At 35.5% G+C, this 25,572-nt stretch overlaps 1 protein-coding gene and 1 long non-coding RNA gene across 3 annotated transcripts in view; both read left to right on the top strand.

Moving 5' to 3' along the window:
* The first annotated feature begins 6,696 nt into the window (after nt 1-6,696).
* LOC120483539 (uncharacterized) lies at nt 6,697-11,531 on the top strand. 2 transcript variants are annotated; one of them, XR_016145556.1, is made up of 6 exons: nt 6,697-7,152; nt 7,257-7,329; nt 8,518-8,625; nt 8,751-8,862; nt 8,991-9,465; nt 11,066-11,531. It is a non-coding gene; the product is annotated as an uncharacterized LOC120483539 (long non-coding RNA). The 2 variants fall into 2 exon arrangements; XR_016145555.1 differs by having other exon boundaries at nt 8,748-8,862.
* A 5,137-nt stretch (nt 11,532-16,668) lies between these two features.
* kcnh5b (potassium voltage-gated channel, subfamily H (eag-related), member 5b) overlaps nt 16,669-25,572 on the top strand; it is a 49,696-nt gene continuing 40,792 nt past the window's right edge. The window contains exons 1-4 of the mRNA XM_039651984.2: nt 16,669-17,087; nt 18,178-18,301; nt 20,563-20,669; nt 21,906-22,034. Coding sequence (XP_039507918.2) covers nt 17,015-17,087; nt 18,178-18,301; nt 20,563-20,669; nt 21,906-22,034 — 433 coding nt within the window. The 5' untranslated portion in view covers nt 16,669-17,014. The remainder of the gene's footprint in view (nt 17,088-18,177; nt 18,302-20,562; nt 20,670-21,905; nt 22,035-25,572) is intronic.

The following is a 25,572-nucleotide window of genomic DNA, read 5'->3' as shown; positions in this document are numbered from 1 at the left end:
TCCTGTCGACAATCCCTAATTATCTGTCTTCTTATTGGCCGATAACAAAAACGGTCTTCCTACACTCTCCTGAGCTCATCACCCCTTTATTAGACTTACATAATCTTAGTGACGAGGATGTGTGTGGGGGGTTGTGATTTCTCCATGGATGAGCCCTGTTAAAACAGCTATCATTTCGTACGGATTATTAGAAAACGCTAATGTGTGTTTAGCTTTGGCAGTTGGTTCAAAAGGGATGACAGAAGACTTTATGCAGAATTGTGCTGGTTAGATCTAATATGTTTGTTACAGTATAGTGTTCACTGTCCACATCACAGACCTCAGGGTGAGCACCCCTGCTGACCTCACTAACACCTCTTCTAGCAGCAATGTAGTTTTCCCAGATTTCCCATCCAGGTACTGACCAGGCTCAACTCTGCTTTGCTTTAGTGTGCAACAAGTCGTGGGCTACAGTAAATTTTGTAGGATCATGACACTCTGAAGACTAGGTAATTAAGAAATTGTAGTCAGTTACTGATTCCAAATTACATGAGCAAAAATTGTAGTTAGTGTAATATAGATTACTAATTCAAGTAATCTACTTTTTGATTACTTTTAGATTAATTTTGACCTAATTCGTTTATCACATTGACTTGAATTGGTTAATCATGTACCATATTGATATAAATTTACAAAGAGAAAGAAAATGTATTCAAATCATTGACATAACAACATGAAGCATTAAATATTGCATTAAATCAGGATTTCTCAAACCGTGGGTCATGATTGAACTGCAGGGGGTTCATGTTTTTAATGAAAAGTCATAAAATTAAAAATATTAATTAAAAAATAATTATAAAAATATAGCAAATATAAAAAATGTAAGGGCTTGGCCTACTTCAAGTAAATATATTAGGTCAAAGAGGTTCAGCTGACAAAAAAGTTGGGGAATCACATTGCATGTAAATATGAAATAATAACATGATTGTACATTTTAATGTGTTTCAAAGACAAAAGCCTTCCAAAGACAGTAATACATGGTTAAATGACTATGAGTAATAGTTCAAATAATAATTAATTTGTACATTAGATTTGCAATGTTGAGAAAACACTTCTCAACTGGGGAAATGATTTCTGTAAATCCAGTGATCAAATGCTGTTTTATTCTGAGTTTTTTAATAGTCACATGACTAAGGTCTGTGTGTGCGATTACACAAACCATAAATACCTTCTGGACGAATAGTTTGGTAACATTTTACAATACGGTTGCACTAATATGCATCAATTGATTGTTAATGTTAATGTATAACTCATGAAGAACTAAACCATTAATGAATGATTACTGCATCAGCAACTAATAAAGAGTCTATATAATTAATAGATTAAGTAAAACATGAATTTCTATTAATTCAATGTGTCATTGTGTATTAATTCCTTAAGAACATATTTTATGAACCAATAGTGTAAATTAATGTGTTAATTACCACAATTAGTCAAAGCTATGCACTTCAGCTTCCAGTTGTCTGCTTTAATTAATCATTAGCTAATGATTTGCAAAGGCATCATTATGTTATGACTTTACTTGTTGGGGCACATCATTATTAACTAGTCATTTAGTAATTGTAGTAATTTGCACATGAATTGGCAGTAACAATGAAGTAATTAATCATGTATTAATGCATATTAGTGTACCTGTCATATTATTGGAAGTTGAAATACAAGGTTTTGGCTCATTCTGGTAATTAACATATTAATTAACACTGTTAGTTAAAAAATGAGTTATTATGGAATTATTCCACAATTGCATATTAAATTAACAACAATTCATGTATGAACTAATACATTAACCTTATAGACTCTTAATTAGTTCCTAATGCGGTAATCATTAATGAATAGCTTAGATAATCATTAGTTACAAATTAATTCCGTATTAGTTAAGCATGAATTAATCCTTATTAGTGCACCCGTATTGTAGTGTTACCAATAGTTCTACTATGTTGAGTATCTAGAACAACTGGAAAGATGTGTCGACTGCTAAGCATCCAGAACTATTTAATATTTGGGGTTTTGTTTTGAAGTCTTGTCACTTAAACAATTATAGTTACACACCAGTAAAAAGAAAATAATTAAACGGTTATCTTAATCAGTAATCCATTCGATCTCAAAATGTCTGTATCAAAATGTCTGATGGCACCACACTGAAGCATTTTAATTGCACTGAAACGCTTTGATGTGTCAGTGGTTATAGATCCGGCTCACTAAACATCTTCAGAAGAACATTAATACTGATTAAATATTCAGTTGCGAATGAAAGAGAGAGAGAGAGAGAGAGAGAGAGAGAGAGAGCGATCGAGAAACAAAAATAGATGGAAAACGTGTTTATGTGGAAAAAAGACTTAAATAAATCCCATCAACCTGATCTCATTAATTCCAACACATTATAAATAATAAACCAATATAAACACGTCTAATAACCCACCATAATTCAGCACTAAGGTCTGAAGATGATGTAACTGTGTTATTTAGGTAAGAAATCTTGTGCTGTTTGAGTGACAGGCACTGGGAATGGACAACAACAACCTGGGACCTACAGATTCAGATATAATACACCTCTGGCTTATCTGTTGTTCAACTAATGTATTATGACCCAAAAATACAGTCAAACGTTTGGAATAATTATGATTTTTTTTTTTTTTTTTTTTTATGGTTTTGAAAGAACTCTCCAGTGCTGGGTGGTAACTGATTACAGTACAAAAACTGATTCCATAAATTCGGTTCTTGTAATTACGTAGATTTTAGGCTATTGCATTTTAAAATACTCGTAATCAGAATTTCCTATTGATTGTGTGATTACATTATACTCACAATGACAGAATTATTCATAATTCATTGATTCTACTTCATCTTTGAATTTTCTTTTCTATAAAAGTCTACCGTTTAGTTGTTTTATCATGCCTAAAGTATCCTTTTCTTTTTCCACAGATGAAAGACAATAGAGGGAGGAACAACATAAGGGTGAGTAAATGAGTAAACACAATTTGGCTGAACTATCTCTTTAAAAACCCTGCATGAACACAAACTGTGATAGACTGTCCTGACACATGCCGGCAATGTAAAATATGAACTACTTATCCTCCGTTTCCTGTGGCATCATTATATGAGGCTTCTGCAATATCATCATCACCTGTGCATTGTGGCTGTCCGTGAAAGAGCTATATCTCTTCCTTACACTTGGACTAATGAGCGGAATAACAGTAAAAAATGATTTGAACTACTGAACTTCTGTGCCTATGAGGCTGGCTCATTGTAATTAGGGAGAATTTGAGACTATTAAACACATTTCAGCCCTGGATAATGCAGGAGTGTTTTAACTAATTTAATGAGGGCCTGACTGAATGTCATATCAAATCAGGATCCCTTTCTCTCATGAGCTCTTTCTCCCTCACACTCTCTGCCCCTGTCTTTTTGCAGCTGTGGTGTATTCATTTAGAATAGATGGGTCTTGAGGAGCTATGAAGGTATCGACATTACTAACTATTTTTCATTAGTGTGACAACTTTTTTAAAACAGCGTAAGCTATTGCAAACACAGCTTTACTGCCAAACAAACAAATGTATTAATAAACACTCACTCACCTATATTGTCCAAATAGGCAAATCCGATTCATGCTAATAATTCCTGTTTAGAATTGGAAGGTTCAGTCAAATGACTCGCTTAAAGTTACAGTTTAAGTTAAAGTTTAAGATTTCGCTTAAACTTTACTGCGTAAAGTTAGTTTTCCTTGCAATTGTTCTATAGAGTCGACTAGTCATATCAATACCACGATTAACCCAATGAAAAATATTACTTTTAAATCTCCTACATGAATTATAGCTGCATATTTATACTGAGAATGCTTTGGGAATGCCACCATATGGCTACCACACAGAGCATGATCTCTAAGGGAATGTCTAGAAAGTCCACTAAGTGGTTAAAACGTATAAATTATTATAATATACTGTAATTTGATAAATAAAACTAAAAACTATTTAGTGAATTGGTTTCGCTCCGAGAGCCATCTGGGAGCGTTTCCGCTGTGCTGTGGCTTTATTTCATTGTGTTATGTCTTAATTTCGTTGTGTTGTGAATTTATGATTGCTTTTAAATTTAATTATGTTGTGCACTACTGGGACACCATACCTTCCTTCCTCAGAAGGGGAGCGAAATCTGATCGGCTTATTCTTGTTTAAGTTACTGGGTTGTCACTTTTCACGTTTTCTAGGTTTTGTAGATGCACTAGAAACCCAATTATAGCACTTAAACATGGAAAAAAGCATATCATATCATATATCATATATCATATCACAAGCAAGCATGTCAAGCATATTCATCTGCATAGCCGACCATTTTAAATAGCGATAAATAAAATATTTTTTCCACAAAAATATTAAGCATCACATCTATTTTCAACATTAATAATATTTGTACACACTTAAATCGGCATATTGGAATGATTTCTGATGGATCATGTGACACTGTGAGGACTGATGATGCTCAAAATTCAGCTTTCCATCACAGGAATGAATTCCATTTTGATACATTTAAAAAAAAAAAAAAATATATATATATATATATATATATATATATATATATATATATATTTCAGATTCAGAATATTATAATAATTAAAATCTATATTTTTATTTATTAAAATATTAAAATATTTCAGAAATAATTCTTACCAACCCCAAACTTTTGAATGGCAGTAGCTAAAAAGTCCACTAAGTCTGAGCTCTCACTCTCTTTGAACTATTTTAATTTATATATAGCTTGTGGATTCACAAGTTATTTATATATAGCTTGTGGATTCACAAGTTATTGTTCACCAACACTGGTGCATATGATATTCTTGATCATTCAGTGGTTCCTATCATTGATACAGTGCATATTCTTTCCGCTTATTGTGCTAATGGGAACAAATGTTTTTTTAGGAGCAAAAGACTTCCTGTTCTTAAATGTTTATGTGGCTTTGAATCTACTCGTGGGCAGAGCTGCAATTAAGCCCAAGCATGGAGACAAAAGAGATCAGGACGGTTTGCACTAGGCACTGGCAGCAGCATGACATGTCTTTATCTGGCTGTGTTTAAACAGATTCATGACATGTACTCAGTGACTTCAGGGAACAAATATTACAACTTAGGAGGATGGCATCTAATCCTATTGGTTCCAGGAAGACTATTCCGTTGAGTGACAGCACTTAAAGCCATATGAGGCCAGTTCTGGGACACGATCATTTGCTTCAAAATAGAGGCAGCCTAATATCTAAATCTTACATTTTAACTCATATCAAGACAAAAGTGTATCGTTCTGTGGAAAATAAAATCATGCTACTGCATTTAGAAATCGTCACTTCTGCTCTTTGATTGTTGCCTGTTATTTCTCATTTTCATTCCCTGCTGGGAATTGGCCAGTGTGTCAGTCTCAGATGCTGGAACCATGAGGCAAACTTCTCACCTGACTGCTCTGATTAAGGAAGATAACGCCTCCGCAAGAGGACAATTATGTCCATTGTATCAGCAGCACCCACTCTTTTGCATTAGTGTTTATTTAATCTGTAAAAGCAAAGTCAACATTGGGTCAAAACTGACCATATCGACTTTCCTTATGTTCCTGCTCTTATTATACATGATTAATTAATCAATTGATTATTATTATTTTTTTCTTCAAAATGTACCAAGATGCTCCACCTCTTAAAAATCTCCTTTTCAACTGACGTTGTTTTGGCCGCATGGGTTATCGGTTAATGTTAACTAACAGGGAAAGCTAATGCTTTTCTAAAATCGTGCAATATTTAAAAGTGAAGTGTGTAATTTCTATGCCGCTGGTAGCAACAAACATGTCTGCAAAATTAATGCCAATGAGTTTCAAACTCTCTCTCATCTTCCATTATTCAGAAACAGTGCTAAACTCACACTATTGGTTCTGTAGAAACAGCAGTTTGGTACCACTAGTGGCATACAAAATGACAAGATTCACCAATACCGTAGTAAACACATCCCAATTAACAATAATGAAATTAAGGTTGCAAATAATAAAATAAAATCATGATATATTAGGAAAAAGAAGTGTTACCATTATGATACGAACTTGACCTTCAACCTCTACATTGTGGTTCAAAAGTGTACATCTCTGGTAGTTCTTCGCAATTGACATTCAGGTCTAGTTCCATTCGTCCCGCCCTACTTTTTATTTTCTTCTTTTTTTTTTTGAATATTGAATTTTGCTCTGAAATATGTCACAATACAAGTAAAATGTTGACTTTATTTAGCTCACTTAATGGAAAGGCCATTACTGTAATTCAGCCCTCTATAGGAAATCTGGCAGTGCTACATAGTCCGCTAATGGTGTAATGACAAAGGAAAATCTATCATGTCTGTGAAGTTATCATTTGTTCTTTGACCCTGTCACAGTTGCTTATAGGGAAACCTATTTAAGATTCAGAGGCTATTGGCTTATCGACAGGATATTTTTAGTGATGTTCAAACAGATTCTAGTTAGGAAGAATTTTTGATATCTGACAGAGAGACGAAAAGGGAGACAAAAAAAGACTGAGATATGCTCACGAGGTAATTAACAGTCCCAATCGATGAAGAGAAATGAAGGCATGCCAGGCTTATTGTGGTGTGTGAGCAACAAGATTGGGAGATTAAGTGAACGTGTGAATACAGTAGTTACACAGTAAAATCTCCAGTGTTGAAATCCTGGTGTTAAGGACTTTTAGAGTAAAGTGTTAATTTTCTGGTGTTGAATTTCAAGGGATTAACACTGCTAGTGTAAACCACACTCTCTGGCTGGTGAAAATATGTGGAGTTATACACCAGAGATGCTTTGAGAACACCGAGAGTGTTACTAGTCACATCCGGGACATTTACGCGCTGGGCGGGACGAAACGAGTTGAAACTTTCTTCACAGGCGCCATTTTCTTTGACTCGAGTCGCAAGACATGCGAGGAGGAAACACGCATTTATTATGCGTTAAATCGCATTTATATATTCATTTTATAACACCATATTGTTTTATAACAATATGTATGTGCTGTGGACGAGCAAACCGCTCTCAGAAGGGGTATTTTCTATGACGCGCGATGCGGAGCAGACCAGGATGGGTTTGCTTTTTAACAGGGAAACAACGAAAGTAAGTGTTTTCTAATTCACATAGCCAATATATTTTATAACACATTGATTCAAAGCGATATTTAAATGTTCTGCGCGATTAAACGGTCGAAATTCTTTTCAAAGACGACATCATCTTTGAAACACGGAGCTGACGAGGAGGAGGCTTGTAGCTAACGTTAACAGGGAAACACCTAAAGTAAGTATTTTTAACATAATTTACCACATGAATTTCATGCCATTATATTGTTTTGTAACGATATTTATGTGATGTGCGCGCCTAAGGGCCGTTACATAGTCAACGCATCGGTACGCATACGCGTCCGCATGGCTATGCATCGCTACGCTTTGGCCGCCATTATGCGTCGATGCGTAGCCAAATGTGTCGTCCTAGTTTTTGATACGCGACGCACTGATGCACGCAATACTATGCGTTATCGGTGGGGGCGACATTGCAAGAATTGTACATTAATTCAAATATATAATGTTAACAGAAGAAGAAGGTTTGAATACAATGCGTGCGAGGAGGAATAATTATACGAGCTTATACCAGCATTTAATATCATCCGCATTTATACGACAGTTCACCACAATTAGTACACTCAAATAAAATTGTGTTGGAAAATGCCTGGAGAGAGGTTGCAATCGCGATGGGAAAGACAGAATCAGGTGAAAACGGACGGGAAAAGTGCCCGTGACAAATTTACCAGCCTGGTTATATGAATTAATGATTTATGGATATGAATTAATGAATTAAAATACCAAATAAGTTAAAATGTGTAATGGTTTTTACATAATTTAAATAATACCAAATAATAAAAAATGTGTAATGGTTTTCACATAATACCAAATAAGTTAAAATGTGTAAAGTGTTAAATAATAATAAAAACTCATGCTTCAAATCGAACTTTTATCAATTTATTTGTCAGTGCTACCCAATCGTAGCACACTGTATTGGTGGGGAAACACGCCAGCATCTGATAAAAAGTAATCAGCCAGCTGCTCCCTGACAAGTGCCGCTCTCCGGGAGGGTCTGCTGCTGCCGACCGAAAACCCAACAACGTGCTGCCTCCACTCCACTCTCCAGGCTGGACCTCTCCGGTGTCAGGCGTCGCATCCACAAAGGTGGCGGGCATCTGGCACGTTCAGTGGATGCCAGAAAGTTGTGGAGAGCCACGCACGCCTTCACGAGCTTCATCGCTTTTTCAGGTTTGCAGTGAAAAATCTACTACCCCCTGTTGCGTGACCGGTGTATTGCATTTTACGCATCGCCCGTGACGCTTGCGTCTGCTTTAACACTATGAAAGGAAGCGCGTCGCTCGCGTCACTCGCGTTGCTTTCTCGCGTAGCTCGCGTTGACTATGTAACGGCCCTTAACCTCTCACAGTCTAGGTCCTGCATCTTCTTTGACTCGTGACCTGCTTGTGACGCATTTCAAAAAGCAATGCAGAGTGCAGACACGGAGTTTGCTTTTAACAATAAAAACACCGATTAAGTAAGTGTTTAACTCATTTACTATACGTGTTTTATAATATTATATTGTTTATGACGATATGTGTGATGTGCAAATATCATAAAGGATTTATCCTAAAACTATCTTTTACTCTCGTCTGCCAGCAGACCTAACGTTAACGTATAAAACAGAAGAACAACTCCACAAACTGCGGACCAACAATGCACGTGGAATTTGCACTTTATTTCCTTATTTGGAGGACCAATCTTTTTAGAAGGGGTAAGCAAATTGCAATTATTTCAAATTAAATATTGATGCAAAATGTATTTATCAGATTAACTTTTGGTTGATATTTGGAGATGCTTTAATGTTTAAATGTATTGATTTTTACAATTTGTGTTTGCTAGGAGCATTTCTATGATGCACTATGATTTCTATGAAGTGACTAAGGGTACCAGGCTTGGTGTTTAAAGACTGTACAGACAAGAACCTGGTGATGGAAAGAGAACAGATAAGTTAACATATGAGAGAATCATGGGCACAAACAAAAAATAATCATAGCTTGTTTGTTATTTGGTATAGCTAGATTGTCTTTGTTTCATAACACTCATTTTGAATTTGTCCAGTCAAATTAATTTACAAAAGTAAATCTAGTATACATATATATATATATATATATATATATATATATATACTTAAAATAAGATTTCGAACCAATGGTTTTCATGATTTGACAAGGAGATGTTTTCTTGCTGTTTAATTTTAGACTCAACTGATTGGAAAATCTCTGCCCATCACCTGCCCCCAACATACAAAGCCACAAGACGGGAACACCGATCCTTCCGGAATCTGACGGCTGACAATTTAGTGAGATTTCTTAAGGTGCGTGTCTTTATTTTTTCTTAAAGTGTTAGTTCACCCACAAATGGAAATTCTGTTATTAATTACTCACCCTCATGTCTTTCCAAACAAGTGAGACTTTTTCATGTTCACAACACAAACAAACATATTTTTAATGAAATCGGAGAGCTTCCTGTCCCTCCATTGACAATCTACACAACTACCACTTTCAAGCCCCAGACAAAAGTACATCATTAAAGTACTCCATGCAACTCCAGTGGTTTAACATAAATGTTTATTAAACTATGCAAGTGCTGTGTTTACAGCAAAAACAGATTTACAGCTTAATTTATTAAATATTTATTTCCAACATGCGTTCATGACAAAGTTACAACTCGTGCTTGTTGTTGATGTGCATGTATGTGCATTGAAGATTAATATTTTGTAAATAAAGTTGAGTTAAAATTGTCAAAAAGGTTGAGGTTAAACCACTAGAGTCACATGGATTACTTTTGATTTCCTTTATGCCTTTCCGTGGTTTTTGAAGTGGTCGTTGAATAGGCTTTAGATGAATGGACAGAATTCTCTTAGATTTCATTAAAAATATCTTTATTAAAGGGACTGTTCACCCAAAAATGTCAATTCTGTCAGTAATTACTCACCCTCATGTTGTTCCAACCTCGCAAGACTCATTCATCTTCGGAACACAAATTAAGATATTTTTGATTAAATCTGTGAGCTGGATCACTCCTCCATAGGCTTCTAAGGGATCAAAACTTGCTGGCCCAGAAAGTCATTAAAGATATTGTTGATTACAGAAGCGCAATCCTAAATCCAATCCAAACGAGAATGCTTTGTGTGCGCAAAAAAACAAACAGAAATTACGACTTTATTCAACTATGCATTTCCTTCTCTGTGGGCCTCGAGATGGGCTTCTCGTAGTGTAACAGCGCAGCGCCTCGGTGTTGTACGTCACACACAGGCTCACTATTGGCTGACGCTGGTCGTGTGTGTGTGTGTGTGACGTACAACACAGTAGCGCTGCACTGTTACACTGTTAACTTGCTCAGGCCCACACAGAAGAAAATGAATAGTTGATTGTAATATTTTTAATTTTTAGTTTGTTTTTTGCGCACAAAAAGTATTCTCGTCACTTGATAAACCTGAGCCACTGTAGTCACTCTGACTATTTTAACAATGTCTTTAATAACTTTTATTGGCTGCCAAGTTTCAATCCCTTAAAAGGCTTTGCAGGAGTGATCCAGCTCTCAGATTTAATCAAAAATATCATTCATTTGTCTCCCGAAGATGAAGGAAAGTCTTACCGAGTTGGAACAACACGAGGGTTGAGTAATTAGTGCTAGAATTTTCATTTTTGGGTGAACTATCCCTTTAAGTGTTCCCAAGATGAGCAAAACTCTTACTGGTTTGGAACAACAAGGGTGAATAATTAATGACAGAATTAAATTTTTTGGATGAATTAAATCTTCAATTTACTTGGAAATCAATAAATGCAAGTCTTAATCTAACCAAAATGGTTTCTTGTTTGAGTCGATGATTGAACTTTTTTCACCATAAACCTGCTGTATTTATGAAACACAAATGGTATTAATTGTAATTGATCTGGTTTTGTGTTGTCTAGGTACCCAGTCCTACAGGATTTTTCGAGAAAGTTGGATCTACACAGCTTTTGCTGCTCTGTGAAACAACTATGCACTGAACTTTACTGTTAGTGACTGGAGACACACAACTGATCCACTCATATCCTGCTACTGTTCTTCATCTGCTGAATGTTTTTGACTCAAGCACTGCTGTACTGTTGCAAAGTAAAAGGTACTGAATCAACTTCACTGACACAGGACTCACATTCACTGATATGTTCAGGACACCATTTGATCACATCATATAATTCTGATTACAGTGCATTCATCGTTTATTTTAAAAGTTAACCTATGATGTAAACGTGTTTGTTCGGTAATAAAAAAAATAGTTTGCTTGAAACAACTGTTTACATTTGCCTTTATTTTCAACTTTACAATGAACTGAATTCTACTATGATCCCATACTTTCTGGATTGTTTTGAAATAAAGTTTTGAAAGAGTAATAAAGAGTTATGTGTTTTTCAAAGTGAAATTATTCTTTTCAGATTTAAAGAACTGAAGAAAATAAACTGACAAATCATTTAAGTAGGTAATGCATAACCCCTAATAAGAAAAACTGGTAACTTCTTTGGTGTTTTTATTTGTAAAAATGTGTTCTATTAACACCAGGATGGTGTAATTTGACTACTATAAGGTTGAAGAAGTAAACACTGGCAGTGTTGTTGTTATCTGCATTGGTGTTAAAATTCCACTCTCTTAGTGTTCGAATTGTAACACTGTGTCGGTGTTGAGAGAGGCAACACTTTTGAAAGTGTTGAAGTAACACTTTGTGGGTGGTTCCCAAATATACACTTTTAAAGTGTTGAAATTAACTCTATTGGTGTTGATTTCCGGATTTCAAATTTACTGTGTAGTGTTTAATAGTGTTAATAAATTAGTGTGTACAATACATCTGCAATTACACAGCAGGTTACCGTCTCTGGAGGTAAAATGAGGTCACAACCCCGCTGTTTTCTGTCTCTGACATTTACAGTGAAACTTGAATTATTAAACATTTGAGAATATATCGATCACCGACGTGAGGTTCATGCTGTAAAGCCTAAACTGTGTTGCTCATTAAAGAACCAACAGGACTGTAATAATCAGATTATGGGGAATGAGTTTTGGGCTCCTTTAAAGTTCCCACCTGAGGCGATTGTATCTCTCTTCCTTGTGCTTCACCTCTCTCCTTTCCCCAAGTCCCCCATCTCTGTTTCTTATGTATTTTATTTCTTTACATCAAAGTGATATATGTGCTTTATGCCTCTCATGTTGTTCTAACTGCAAAGACAAAGTGTACGAGCCGGCTGGTGTGTGTGGTAGTGATTGAATGAAGATTGACAGCTCTCTGAGTTCTCTTTCTTGACTTAAACTGGTTGAATTTGACAAAGCTTTTATATATATTTCAAAGGGGTCATATAATGGCATTTTTGTGCATTTAAGTTAATATTTAGGGTCTAAATGAAAACTTAATATATATACTGTAATATACTTTTATTAAAAATTCTCATTAGTATTGTAAGAAAACACGGTAACACTTTAGAATACGGTTCCTTCATTACTGAATAACTACACAAGAACCAATGAGTAACACAAAATTAACAATCTAGTAACTATTATTAACTAACAATAAACTCTGATTAACGAACTAGTAAGTAATAGCGCACAGATGAAAGTGATAGTTCACTATTAACTAATCCATAACTACTATTTTTTAATGCTTCCCAGAGAACTAATGAAAAAGTTTATTTACAATCTAGTGACTACTAACTAAAAAAACTCATTAACAAACTAGTAAGTAATAGCTCATAGATGAAAGTGTTACTACAGACTTCAAAACTATTAATGTTCCTAAAACAGACCTACATTTCTTTTTTAAATATTCATTTATTTTAGTTAAAGGTAGGGTAGGCAACTGCGGAGAGGATAGAAATAGCAAGTTAGCTTTGAAAGCATAAGATCCCACCCTCCCTTTTTAGAGCGTCGCCAAACCCATGCCTTCTTCAAAACACATGAATGCATACAGCAGGGAGAAAACAAAAACGTCTCGAAAGATGCGGCGTTATATTAATTCGTACAACATAACAATAATAATGAACAACTTACAGAGCTCTTACTTGTACCACTGACTGCTGCAGATTAATTTCGATGTTGATAGTGTTGACATTGAAAGTATAAATCTTGAACAGCTCTGAGTAAAACATCAAGGGTTGCCATCTTGATATTACAGTTACAATGGCATGAACACAGCATAAGTTTGTTGTTTTGATTCAGGAGGAACTGCAAAAGGAGGCACTCGTTGACTGTCTTTGTGAGCAGGGTGCGTGGAGGTTTGGAAATATATATATATATATATATATATATATGTTGACTGGCAGGGAGGACATCCTATCAATACGCTATATAGCTCTTTCAGACAGAAAGAATGTAAATGGACAAAAAATCTCCACAGGAGATACAACACATTTAAATATTTAGTGTAGAATATTAAAATATATTTGGTAACACTATTTTACAGTGTCCTTGACCTTGTTACAGTACATGTGTTACATGTACTTAGCATAGTAATAACAGTAAATGATGCATAATTACATGCAACTAACCCTAATCCTACCCTAAGTACATGTAGTTTCTTAATATTACTCAAGACTTAAAGTTAAATAGAAATTAAAGGGCATAAGCTGACAACATTGAAGCTGATATGTGGGGTCTTAAAGAAGCAAATATACTCAGAGTTTGGTTGATTTTTGTGCTTGCTGTCATCTGTTGCGTAAGCCAGTGTACAAATGGGTCTTGACAGCACTGTTTTTAGGAAAGAATAACTGGGAAAAATGTCTTGTGTCCTCTGACAAGGAGACAATGAACTGAATATTCAAGGATGGAGGAAACCAAAGGTAAAGTTTTAGTCAATGTAATTATTGTTCAAACCAGTAATCAGTATCTGGTATTATTAGCAGAACACATTTTACACATGGGGAAACCAATGGTTTAGTCAATAATTGAAGAGGGTCTTACGTTGAAGCTTGTGATTATATCTAGTATTTGGCCTTATGAAATACTGTAGTTCTTGTTATTGTTTAACTAGCATACATTGCAATAAGGATATAATTAAAGGATCATTGCCATGCTTGGTCCAGTTAACTTTTTTCTTTATTTTTTTAGGCTAGCTTTTGTAATGATTAATAACAATCTACACATTTAGAAACTATAGCAACATCATACCACAGTTGTAAAATAAATCTTTAGTGAAAAATATATTCCCTTTAGAGTTTAACTGTAAAAAAAAAAAAAAAAGTTACTGCCTTAAAAGGGTCCCATTATTCCCTTTTACATGTCCTGATTTTGTTTTTGAAGTGTACTAGGATGTTTTCATGATAGATTGATCAGAAAATGCATTATTTTGATGTAAAACTGTTGAGGTATAAGACTGAAAATACACAAAAAAGACTACAAACCCAAAAGGCGCACATTTTCTCTCAATGAATGAAGCTAACTTACTGAAGCAAACGTCTGTCATTTTTTCTATAGTTTTTCTATAGTTTTTCTATAGTCTCCAAAGTCTGACTCGAACATGCTGATTTCGATGAAGCCCCTCCTTCCAAAATACGAAATGTGCTGTGATTGGTTAGCTGAGCTAATGTGTTGTGATTGGCAGCACTTAGAGCGTGTTTGGGAAATGTCCCGCCCTTCCATATTCTGCGACTTCTCCTCTAGCATAAATATTGAGGATGGCGTCAATTCGAGCCCGATTCAGACCCTGACAATGTTAACACACAGGTGGATTGTGCAGAAATGATTTCATGCACAGACTTTCTGATTCTTTTTCAGAGTGGTATGTTTTTTTGTAATTTTATCTTACAAAAGCGAGAGCTTACAAAAGTAACAGAAAACAACCTGGTCAAAACAACCCTGATGGTTGCATAATCTGCTCAGTTACTGGGATTTTCACAACCATTTCTAGGGTTTACAAAGAATGTGAAAAAACGGAAAAACATCCAGTATGCGTCAGTCCTGTGGGCGAAAATGCCTTATTGATGCTAGAGGTCAGAAGAGAATGGGCCGACTGATTCAAGCTGATAGAAGAGCAACTGTGACTGAAATAACCACTCGTTACAACCGAGGTATGCAGCAAAGCATTTGTGAAGCCACAACATGCACAACCTTGAAGCGGATGGGCTACAACTGCAGAAGACCCCACCGGGTACCACTCATCTCCACTACAAAAAGGAAAAAGAGGCTACAATTTGCAAGAACTTACCAAAATTAGACAGTTGAAGACTGGAAAAATGTTGCCTGGACTGATGAGTCTCCATTTCTGTTGACACATTCAGATGGTAGAGTCAGAATTTGGCATAAACAGAATGAGAACATGGATCCATCATGCCTTGTTACCACTGTGCAGGCCAGGCTGGTGGTGGTGGTGTAATGGGGTCGGGGATGTTTTCTTGGCACACTTTAGGCCCTTTAGTGCCAATTAGGCATCATTTAAATGCCACAGCCTACCTGAGCTTTGTTTCTGACCATGTCCATCCCTTTATGGCCACCATGTCCTCATCCTCTGGCTACTTCCAGCAGGATAATGCACCATGTCACAAAGCTTGAATCATTTCAAATTGGTTTCTTGAACATGATAATGAGTTCACTGAACTAAAATGGCCCCCACAGTCACCAGATCTCAATTTATTTGTAAAAATTATTTGTGTATATGTAGGCCTAATATGTAAAAATATTTGAGGGTATGAGAGTATTCTCTCATACGTATAGTGCACAATCCGACTAGCGAATCAGTTTCTAAAATCGTTGTCTCTGTTTCTGAGAAAATTAATTTTATTAAAGTTTTGCCATACACTTAATGCAGAATGCGCTTGTGGAAGTAAAGAAGCTGGCTGAGATTCTTTCGGACATATGGGCCTATGTCACATACGGACATACGTTCGGACATACGTTCGGACATATGGGAACTTGGTGCTTTTAAAAGCTCCGGTATGGCGGCAAATGACTAAAATAAACGAGAGCACAACCGATGCTGGAACGCGCAGTAAATGACTTTTCGCGAGAGGATAACAGATCTACATGCGTGGAAACGGGAACTCGCGAGCTCATTCAAACCGTAGGCTACGCGCGCATGACATCTCTGCATGGTCATTGCCCACGCTCTCGCGCTCGATTTGCTTTCGCCTGATGCTTTTGCTTGCTGGAAAAAAAAAATATTTTGGGCAATCGAGGGGCGGGACTTACTGTTTTAGTAACTTTAAACGTCACTGGCTACTACCCCTTTTCCGGGAGTCTGTTGTGATTGGACACCTGTCCAGTGACCCGCATTTCACTTGATTTGAAACATGAGACATCACTTAATTTGTTTTATTTGTTTTGGTTTATTAATTAATGTGATTTAATGCATTGTTGATATACTGTAACAGATTTTTACCAGATAGGCTACTTTATTAACAGGAAGTCTTACTAGTGATTGCATTGTGTTGTTAATAGATATTTACTGACTGTAATCAATGATACATTTTCATGGTTACTACTAGCGTTAGCCTATATACCAACGCACGACGTATAATCATTCTTTTATAGTAGTGCGGGAGGTATTATAGTATAGTAGGTACTATAGTAGATAGGTAGTATTGGGGCTATAGTATAAAGCTTAATATTAGATTTGACAATGCTTTGTTTTTCCACGGCAGTGGAGTTGGGCACGCGCTCGGCGTTGGAGTTGGAGATCCCCAGCTTCTGCCCGTGCGCTTCGGTGCAGCTGCGCATGCGTCGGGAGCTCCCTGTGCCCACAGACTTGTCGCTTTGAGCCCAGAGCGCGCGCGGGTGGCACACAGAAGCTCCCGGCCAGCCAGCGCGCGACGTTACCATGAGCCTCCCCACTCCGCCGGCAGAGACTCCACGCGCAGAGAGTGTCCACCTGACGAGAGCAGCGCGAGAGCCACAGACGCACGATGCCCGGGGGAAAGAGAGGGCTGGTGGCACCGCAAAACACTTTCCTGGAGAATATCGTCAGACGCTCGAGTGGTGAGGAGCACGCTTGTGGTTTCTGGAATGCATTAGGTCACTTATTGTTACATTGCCCATGTTACTTTGCATTTACATACTGAGTAATCATTAAATTATACTAAAACAGGTAGTTTAATTCATTGAAAGCTGCTTTTGTGCAATTATTCGTAATTATCTATTTATATTACATTTAAGATGTGAATCACGGACGCTGTAATGCTAATGTAATGTTTAATGCTTTAACTTCGTATTATATTTTAGTGTTTTTTCTGAGCTGTGTTGGGTAGCCACATTGTGATTTTTTTTAAATGCATAATTTACACAATGATATGCTATTTGTTTTTGAGTTATTGAGGCATTATTTACAAACGGCATTTATTTCCGTTTATTATATATAGGATATATATATATACATTTAGTTAGTGTGTGTGTGTGTGTGTGTGTGTGTGTGTGTTTACATATTCATATACATATAAATATATTCAAATGTAAACGTATGTTGCATATATATAATTCATACATTTGAATTTATTTAATCAAATGTATTTCTTATTTTGAGTTAGGTGATTTTTCGTTGTTTTATATAAAAAAAGGAGAGCACAGTTTTGTCAACATCTTTAGAGAAATATATTTTTACCACTAGACAATATAACGTTAAGCAGCCGCATTTGACATTGTGCAGGCCTAGTAGGCTACCAATAGGCCTACATAATTTATTATAATTACGCATTTTTCGTTCAGTTGTTTTATTTCTCCTTCAGTTGATTAAAAATAAATTCAATATACAGTAGGTAATTGCAGTTCACGTCTATGCGCCAGCAGCTCTTCGGGACTCGCATGAAGTCGGCCTGATTGTTTTGAGAGAACTGTTGCGTTTATGACCACTAGAGGGGGCAGCATCTCTAGTTCCTGTCACAGTAATGCTGTTTGTCTCTGGTTTGCCGTCTCCATTACAAACAAAACGAATCTGAGAATGATAGTGTATAAGACATGATAGTTTAAGTGAGCAAAAAAAAAAAAAAGTGTGATAAGTGACAGTAATACTGTGTGTGTCAGGTCACTAATTCCTGTTCTCTTTTATATTGTATCCTCTTCTCTGAACACCCAGAGACAAGTTTCTTGCTGGGGAACGCTCAGATTGTGGACTGGCCTGTAGTTTACAGTAATGACGGTTTCTGCAAGCTGTCTGGATACCACAGAGCAGAGGTCATGCAGAAAAGCAGTACATGCAGGTGAGAGGATGTACACCTGACTATAGAAATCTGTAAATGTTACACAGATTTTAAGATTATATCTTAATATATTAAGATATTATATTAAAGATGTCTGGTGTTGCAGTACATTTAAAGGGCCTTTATAACAATTTAAGACTGTGCTTTTCTTTATACAGTAAATTATATATATATATATAAACTCACCTAAAGAATAATTAGGAACACCTGTTCAATTTCTCATTAATGCAATTATCTAATCAACCAATCACATGGCAGTTGCTTCAATGCATTTAGGAGTGTGGTCCTCCTGAACTCCAAACTGAATGTCAGAATGGGAAAGAAATTTGAGATTTAAGCAATTTTGAGCATGGTATGTATGGTTGTTGGTGCCAGACGGGCCGGTCTGAGTATTTCACAATCTGCTCAGTTACTGGGATTTTCAAACACAACCATTTCTTGGGTTTACAAAGAATGGTGTGAAAACAGAAAAACATCCAGTATGCGGCAGTCCTGTGGGCGAAAATGCCTTGTTGATACTAAAGATCAGAGGAGAATGGGCCGACTGATTCAAGCTGATAGAAGAGCAACTGTGACTGAAATAACCACTCGTTACAACCGAGGGATGCAGCAAAGCGTTTGTGAAGCCACAACATGCACAACCTTGAGGCGGATGGGCTACAAACAACACAAGACCCCAGCAGGTACCACTCATCTCCACTACAAAATTGGACAGTTGAAGACTGGAAAAATGTTGCCTGGTCTGAGTCTCCATTTCTGTTGAGACATCAGATCAAAGAGGTGGTGGTGTAATGGTGTTTGGATGTTTTCTTGGCACATTTTAGGCCCCTTAGTGCTAATTGTGTATTGTTTAAATGTCACGGCCTACCTAGGGTTGGGTATCGTTTGAATTTGAACGATTCTGATTCCGATTCCGATTCCTTGTTTCGATTCCGGTTCCTAACGATTCTCGATTCCGATTCTTTTTAGAGGCAGGGTCAAAAAAGTTTAGCTAACCTTGCTAACCAACGGCCTTTCTGAAGGAAATAATCCTTTCTGAAGGAAATACTCCTTCTGTAAAAATACTCCTTTTGTCACAAATTTTGCATTTTGCCGAGATTTTGTTATTTTTAGAAAAGTGAAGCCACACTTTGGATCGTCGACGTAAGCTACTCATGTTCGACTCGCGTGGTTATGCCAACACTTCCGGTAGACGCTTCTTCGTTGGTGTTGTTCAGCGGTTTCTTCTTCCGCTCGGCGGACTGTGAATATCGAAACTAGGAATCGAAATTTTTACTTTTGAACGATTCCGGGAAAAACGAAAAGTTAGTCTCGGTTCCAATCGATACTCGATTCTCGATACCCAACCCTAGGCCTACCTGAGCATTGTTTCTGACCATGTCCAACCCTTTATGGTCACCATGTCCTAATCCTCTGGCTACTTCCAGCAGGATAATGCATCATGTCACAAAGCTTGAATCATTTCAAATTGGTTTCTTGAACATGACAATGAGTTCACTGTACTAAAATGGCCCCCACAGTCACCAGATCTCAACCCAATAGAGCATCTTTGGGATGTGGTGGAATGGGAGCTTCATGTCCTGGATGTGATCCCACAAATCTCCATCAACTGCAAGATGCTATCCTATCAATATGGGCCAACATTTCTAAAGAATGCTTTCAGCCCCTTGTTGAATCAATGCCATGAAGAATTAAGGCAGTTCTGAAGGCGAAGGGGGTCAAACACAGAATTAGTATGATGTTCCTAATAATCCTTTAAGTGAGTGTATATATATATCTCAACATGTTAGGAATTTGGACTTTAAGTAGATGAAAGTATCTTTTTGGCCCAGCCAAGATCTGGCGTACTGTGGTAAAAAAAAAAAAAACTAATTTCAGTAAGTGGCTTGAGACACAGATATACTGCAGTGCCCTCCACCTAGAGCATATTTTTCTGCCATGCTCACAAGACAATCTTTTTATTTTATTTTTATTAATAAGCTTTTATCTGTGACTGCAAGAGAAACAAACAGGTTAAGATGCTATAATTGGTCCCACTTTGCTTGAAGGGTGAGGTGTGCACATACAGTACATTTTAGAAAATCTCTGTAATCTTTTAATCTTTGTTAGAACATATGACCATGAGCCACTCATGTGGAAAAATCTGAATCCGGAACATCATCTGAACATTTTACTTCCATGAATCTTTAGGCTGGGATTTATATTCAGGGAGGGATAATTACTTAAAAACCATGCACTGTGTGAATAATCTCTCTCTGTAGTTTTATGTATGGGGAGCTGACAGACAAGAAGACCATAGAAAAGGTGAAACAGGCCTTTGATAACTATGAGTCCAACTGCGTTGAAGTGCTGCTGTACAGAAAGAACAGTAAGTGCGACTTCAAACAAACATATACAGATATTTAACACCTTTAAAGTTTCTTATAATGTCTAATAGAGGTGTTGTAAACAGTAAAAAATCATGTTGACTAAAAGAGCTACTAGATATTACACATATTACTTATTCACGAAACAGCACTTGCCTCGAGTACCTTATTGCTTACTTCAGATAGTCCATGCTGTGTAATATCTAGCAGCTCTTTTAGTCAACATGATTGACTATGGTTACCACACAATAAAAATATTAAAGTAAAAAAAAAAAATGCATTAGTGCAAAGTAAAATAAGTAAAAGCCATCCTTAATATTTCGTGAGCTTAGAATTATAAGGTTCTTTTTTAAATCTCCACTTTTGGTCGAAATTGAGTTTTTAACATAATCTGATCCATTAGGTGTTTATTAATGCCTGTGTGGTGTTATTTTTGTAAAAAAAAAAAAAAAAAGATTAATAGATAAAGCTATAATAGAAGATTATACTACATAACTTTTATGTAGTTTTGCCAGCTGGGATGTAAAAACTTTGATGCTCAATATCTCAGAACTACCCTAAACGGAGATAGAACCTCATAATTCTAAGCTCATGATTTATTTTCAGAAACCATCTGATATGCTGATTTGGTTCTCAACACTTAGTAACTGTTTTTGCTGCTTAAAATCTTTTTGTGGAAACTGTGATCATTTTTTAGGATTCTTTGATGCATACAATAATTGATTTAGAATAGAAATATTTTGTAATAGAAATCTTTCTGTCACTTTTGATACATTTAATGTGTTCTTGTTGAGTAAAAGTATTAATTTCTTCTTTTTATATGAAATACCCTAAAATGTTGAATGGTTGTGTAAAACAGTTTCCCACACAAATCAAGACTGTTTTCAACATGAATCATAATAAGAACTTGAGCACTACAAGCTCTAAAATATCATATTAGAATGATTTCTGAAAGAAACTGAAGACTGGAATAATGAGGCTGAATATATTGCCATTTTCCCTAAAAAAAACCCAAAACATTGTTGGAAAAAAATAATCTAGTGGAATCCAAGCAAAATGGTATAAACATGGTTATAATGTGCTTATGCATGTATTGTCATCTACTGTATTAAAACACAATATTTACTATAGTATATATTCATACTTTTAAGATTTAAAGATGATTTCTGAATTAAAGATTTAATGGTTCTGTCAGAAGTCATGTGATGATGCTTACTTTTACCTCTGACCTTGTACAGGAACTCCGGTGTGGTTCTACATGCAGATTGCTCCAATCCGAAATGAAAATGACAAAGTGGTTCTGTTCCTGTGTACATTTAAGGACATCACCGTCTTTAAACAGCCTATTGAAGACGAAAGCACCAGAGGTGAGTTTGATATATAGGGCTGTGCAAAAATTAATTGTGATTAATCGCATCCAAAATAAAAGTCTGTGTTTACATAATATATTTGAATGTGTATATAATTATTTTGTATATATAAATACACACACATGCATGTATATATTTAAGAAAATGTATTATTCATATATAAAATATTTATATAATATTTTACATAATATAGATTATGTATTTATATATATATATATATATATATATATATATAGAATTTAAGCGCAAATAATTCTTAAATATATACATGCATGCATAGCTATTTATATATACAAAATAATTATATACAGCACACATATATTATGTAAAAACAGACTTTTATTTTGGATGCGATTAATCGCGATTAATTTTTGCACAGCCCTAATATATACACACATGTAATGTACAATAATATACTTGTAACGTCAGTGATGCATTCAAAATACAGCATATTCTTGTCTGAAAGACGCAGACGTGCTTGTTACACTCGAGTTTGTTCTGACAGATTAACACTTCCTCTAATGTGCTTATTTCATATAAATAAATTTGATTGGCAAGCATTGCTAGTTTTTTCCATTGGCACTCAATCTCAAGTGTTATTTTCAAGCGTGTGTGTGTCTGCCTGCTGGGGGCTTTGTTTATTAAGCTGAAATATGTTATATAGAGTCTGTTTCCAAAACATCCAATAGCGGTTGTGGATGAATTTCAATAAACCTGTCCAGCTCAATTTTCAAAAAATTATATTTTTTCCTGTAGAAAATAGTGAAGCCTGTATTTTTATGACAATTATTCTTTACAATATAAGACAATTATTGTTACAGTATTTAGAATCACTTTTGAGAATAAAGGGTATTTGTTACAGTAATAAGAATTACTGCTTAACATGAAAATAATGGTCCTCAGTTTTCTTTATACCAAATTATTTTAGGGGTAACTGTGACTTGAGCATGTTTGCACCAGATTCACCATTGTGTGTGAGATGAATGTTGATCATACAAGAATCAATTTCATTGCAGGATCATAACAGGAGTGACAGCAAACACTTTTACTCAACATATAAAACTTTGCCTAGTCATATCTGTGCCACAGAGGACTTATGTTTTAGATGTGTTCAAGATATATATCATTCATATAAAGGAATCAAAGAATCCTGAAAAAAAAAGTATCAATGCTTGGACTAAAATAATAAGCAGCACAACTGTTTTCAACTTAATAATAATGCATGTTTTTTGAGTAACAAATCAGCATATTAGAATAATTTCTGAAGGATCATGTGACACAAGACTGGTGTAATGATGCTGAATTTTCAGCTTTTAAATTACTTGGTAAAACACATTAAAGTAGAAAAGTGACAATATTATTATATTAATGCAGCCTTGGAAAATTAATGCAAAACATAAAAACAGACCCTTACTATATATACTGTATAAATATTCGGTAACACTTTATTTCGATAGTCCACTTTAGACATTCTACTAACTATAAGGAACTTTTCAACTACATGTCAACAAACTGTCATTAGAGTATTAGTAGACTGTCACCTTAATATCTCCTAACAATTTATTTTGCTTGTCCCGTAACAGACATTCAACTGACTATAAGTAACTTGGCGACTACAAGTAAACTTATTCTACTAAACCAAAGCCATAACACCTAACCATAACCTAACAGTCTACTGACAGTCTACTATAATATACGGTAACACTTTAGAATACGGTTCCTTCGTTAATGAATAACTACACAAGAACTAATGAGTAACACAATATTAACGATCTAGTAACTATTATTAACTAACAAGAAACTCTGATTAACGAACTAGTAAGTAATAGCGCACAGACGAAAGTGGTAGTTCACTATTAACTAATCAATAACTACTATTTTTTTAATACTTCCCAGAGAACTACTGAAAAAGTTTATTAACAATCTAGTAACTACTATTAACTAAAATAAACTCTTATTAACAAACTAGTAAGTAATAGCTCACAGATGAAAGTGTTACTAGATACTTCTGTGGGAATTACTAATTATTTGGATCCGTATTATAAAGTGAAGATCATTGGAACTAACTAGTAATTACTCAAGTATTACTAAAGACATTTTCTAAAAGTTACTAAAGTTCACCAAAAAATCTCAAACGTTTGCACAAATCATGACTAGATCATGTAGTAACACTTGAGTAATTACTAGTTAGTTCCAATGATCTTCACTTTATAATACGGATCCAAATAATTAGTAATTCCCACAGAAGTATCTAGTAACTCTTTCATCTATGAGCTATTACTTACTAATTATTTGGATCCGTATTATAAAGTGAAGATCATTGGAACTAACTAGTAATTACTCAAGTGTTACTAAAGACATTTTCTAAAAGTTACTAAAGTTCACCAAAAATCTCAAACATTTGCACAAATCATGAGTAGATCATGTAGTAACACTTGAGTCATTACTAGTTAGTTCCAATGATCTTCACTTTATAATACGAATCCAAATAATTAGTAATTCCCACAGAAGTATCTAGTAACACTTTCATCTGTGAGCTATTACTTACTAATTTGTTAATAAGAGTTTCTTTTAGTTAATAGTAGTTACTAGATTGTTAATAAACTTTTTCAGTAGTTCTCTGGGAAGTATTAAAAAAATAGTAGTTATTGATTAGTTAATAGTGAACTACCACTTTCGTCTGTGCGCTATTACTTACTAGTTCGTTAATCAGAGTTTCTTGTTAGTTAATAATAGTTACTAGATTGTTAATATTGTGTTACTCATTAGTTCTTGTGTAGTTATTCATTAACGAAGGAACCGTATTCTAAAGTGTTACCTAATATACTAATACTCTAATTAGAGTTAGTTGACAAGTTACTTATAATTAGTAGATCGTCTAAAGTGACTATCGAAATAAAGTGTAACCAAATAGTGATTAATCAAATCAACAAACTTGCGAGATTGAACTTGTGAACCTTTTTGTATAAAATGTCCAATTCTTGCTCACGATAAAGCACAACATGCTCTTTGAAACATTTTTAATTCAGTTCAGTTCTGCAGAACCTTGATGAAAGCAAAATATTGAATTGAGTTTAATTTGCGCAGATTATTTTAGAAGAGCACTGCACAACTGAACTGAAAGACACATTCGGGGCCCTATTTTAACGATCTAAGCGCACGTCGCAAGTGTCCGAATCCACTTTTGCTAGTTAAATGGTGAGAAAAATGTTCAGCATACCTGGCGCATGGTAAAAGGGTTGTCCCTATTCTTGTTTTGAGTAATGGGTATGTTTTGGGCATAACGTGTCCGTGTAACATTAGCTGCGTTTACATGGACCCTTATAATCGGATTGAAGGCTCAATCGGACTAAAAAACCTTCATGTAAACACCTACCTGTAAATCGATCCGATTGAGCTCCACCAGCAACCCCATGGCCGCACAAATGGACGCAAATGCATTTGCTATTTAAACAACGTGGTGCAGGTCTTGAAAATGATAACTGCATCGGGCTGAAACTAGCAAAAAACACTTGCGTCGCGCCTGGCACCCCAT

The sequence above is a fragment of the Pimephales promelas genome, chromosome 11, assembly GCF_988280905.1.
Source record: "Pimephales promelas chromosome 11, fPimPro1.hap1.1, whole genome shotgun sequence".
NCBI classification, from domain to species: Eukaryota; Metazoa; Chordata; class Actinopteri; order Cypriniformes; family Leuciscidae; genus Pimephales; species Pimephales promelas.
Note: the sequence above shows the minus strand (reverse complement) of the source record. Positions and strands in the feature narration are given on the sequence as shown.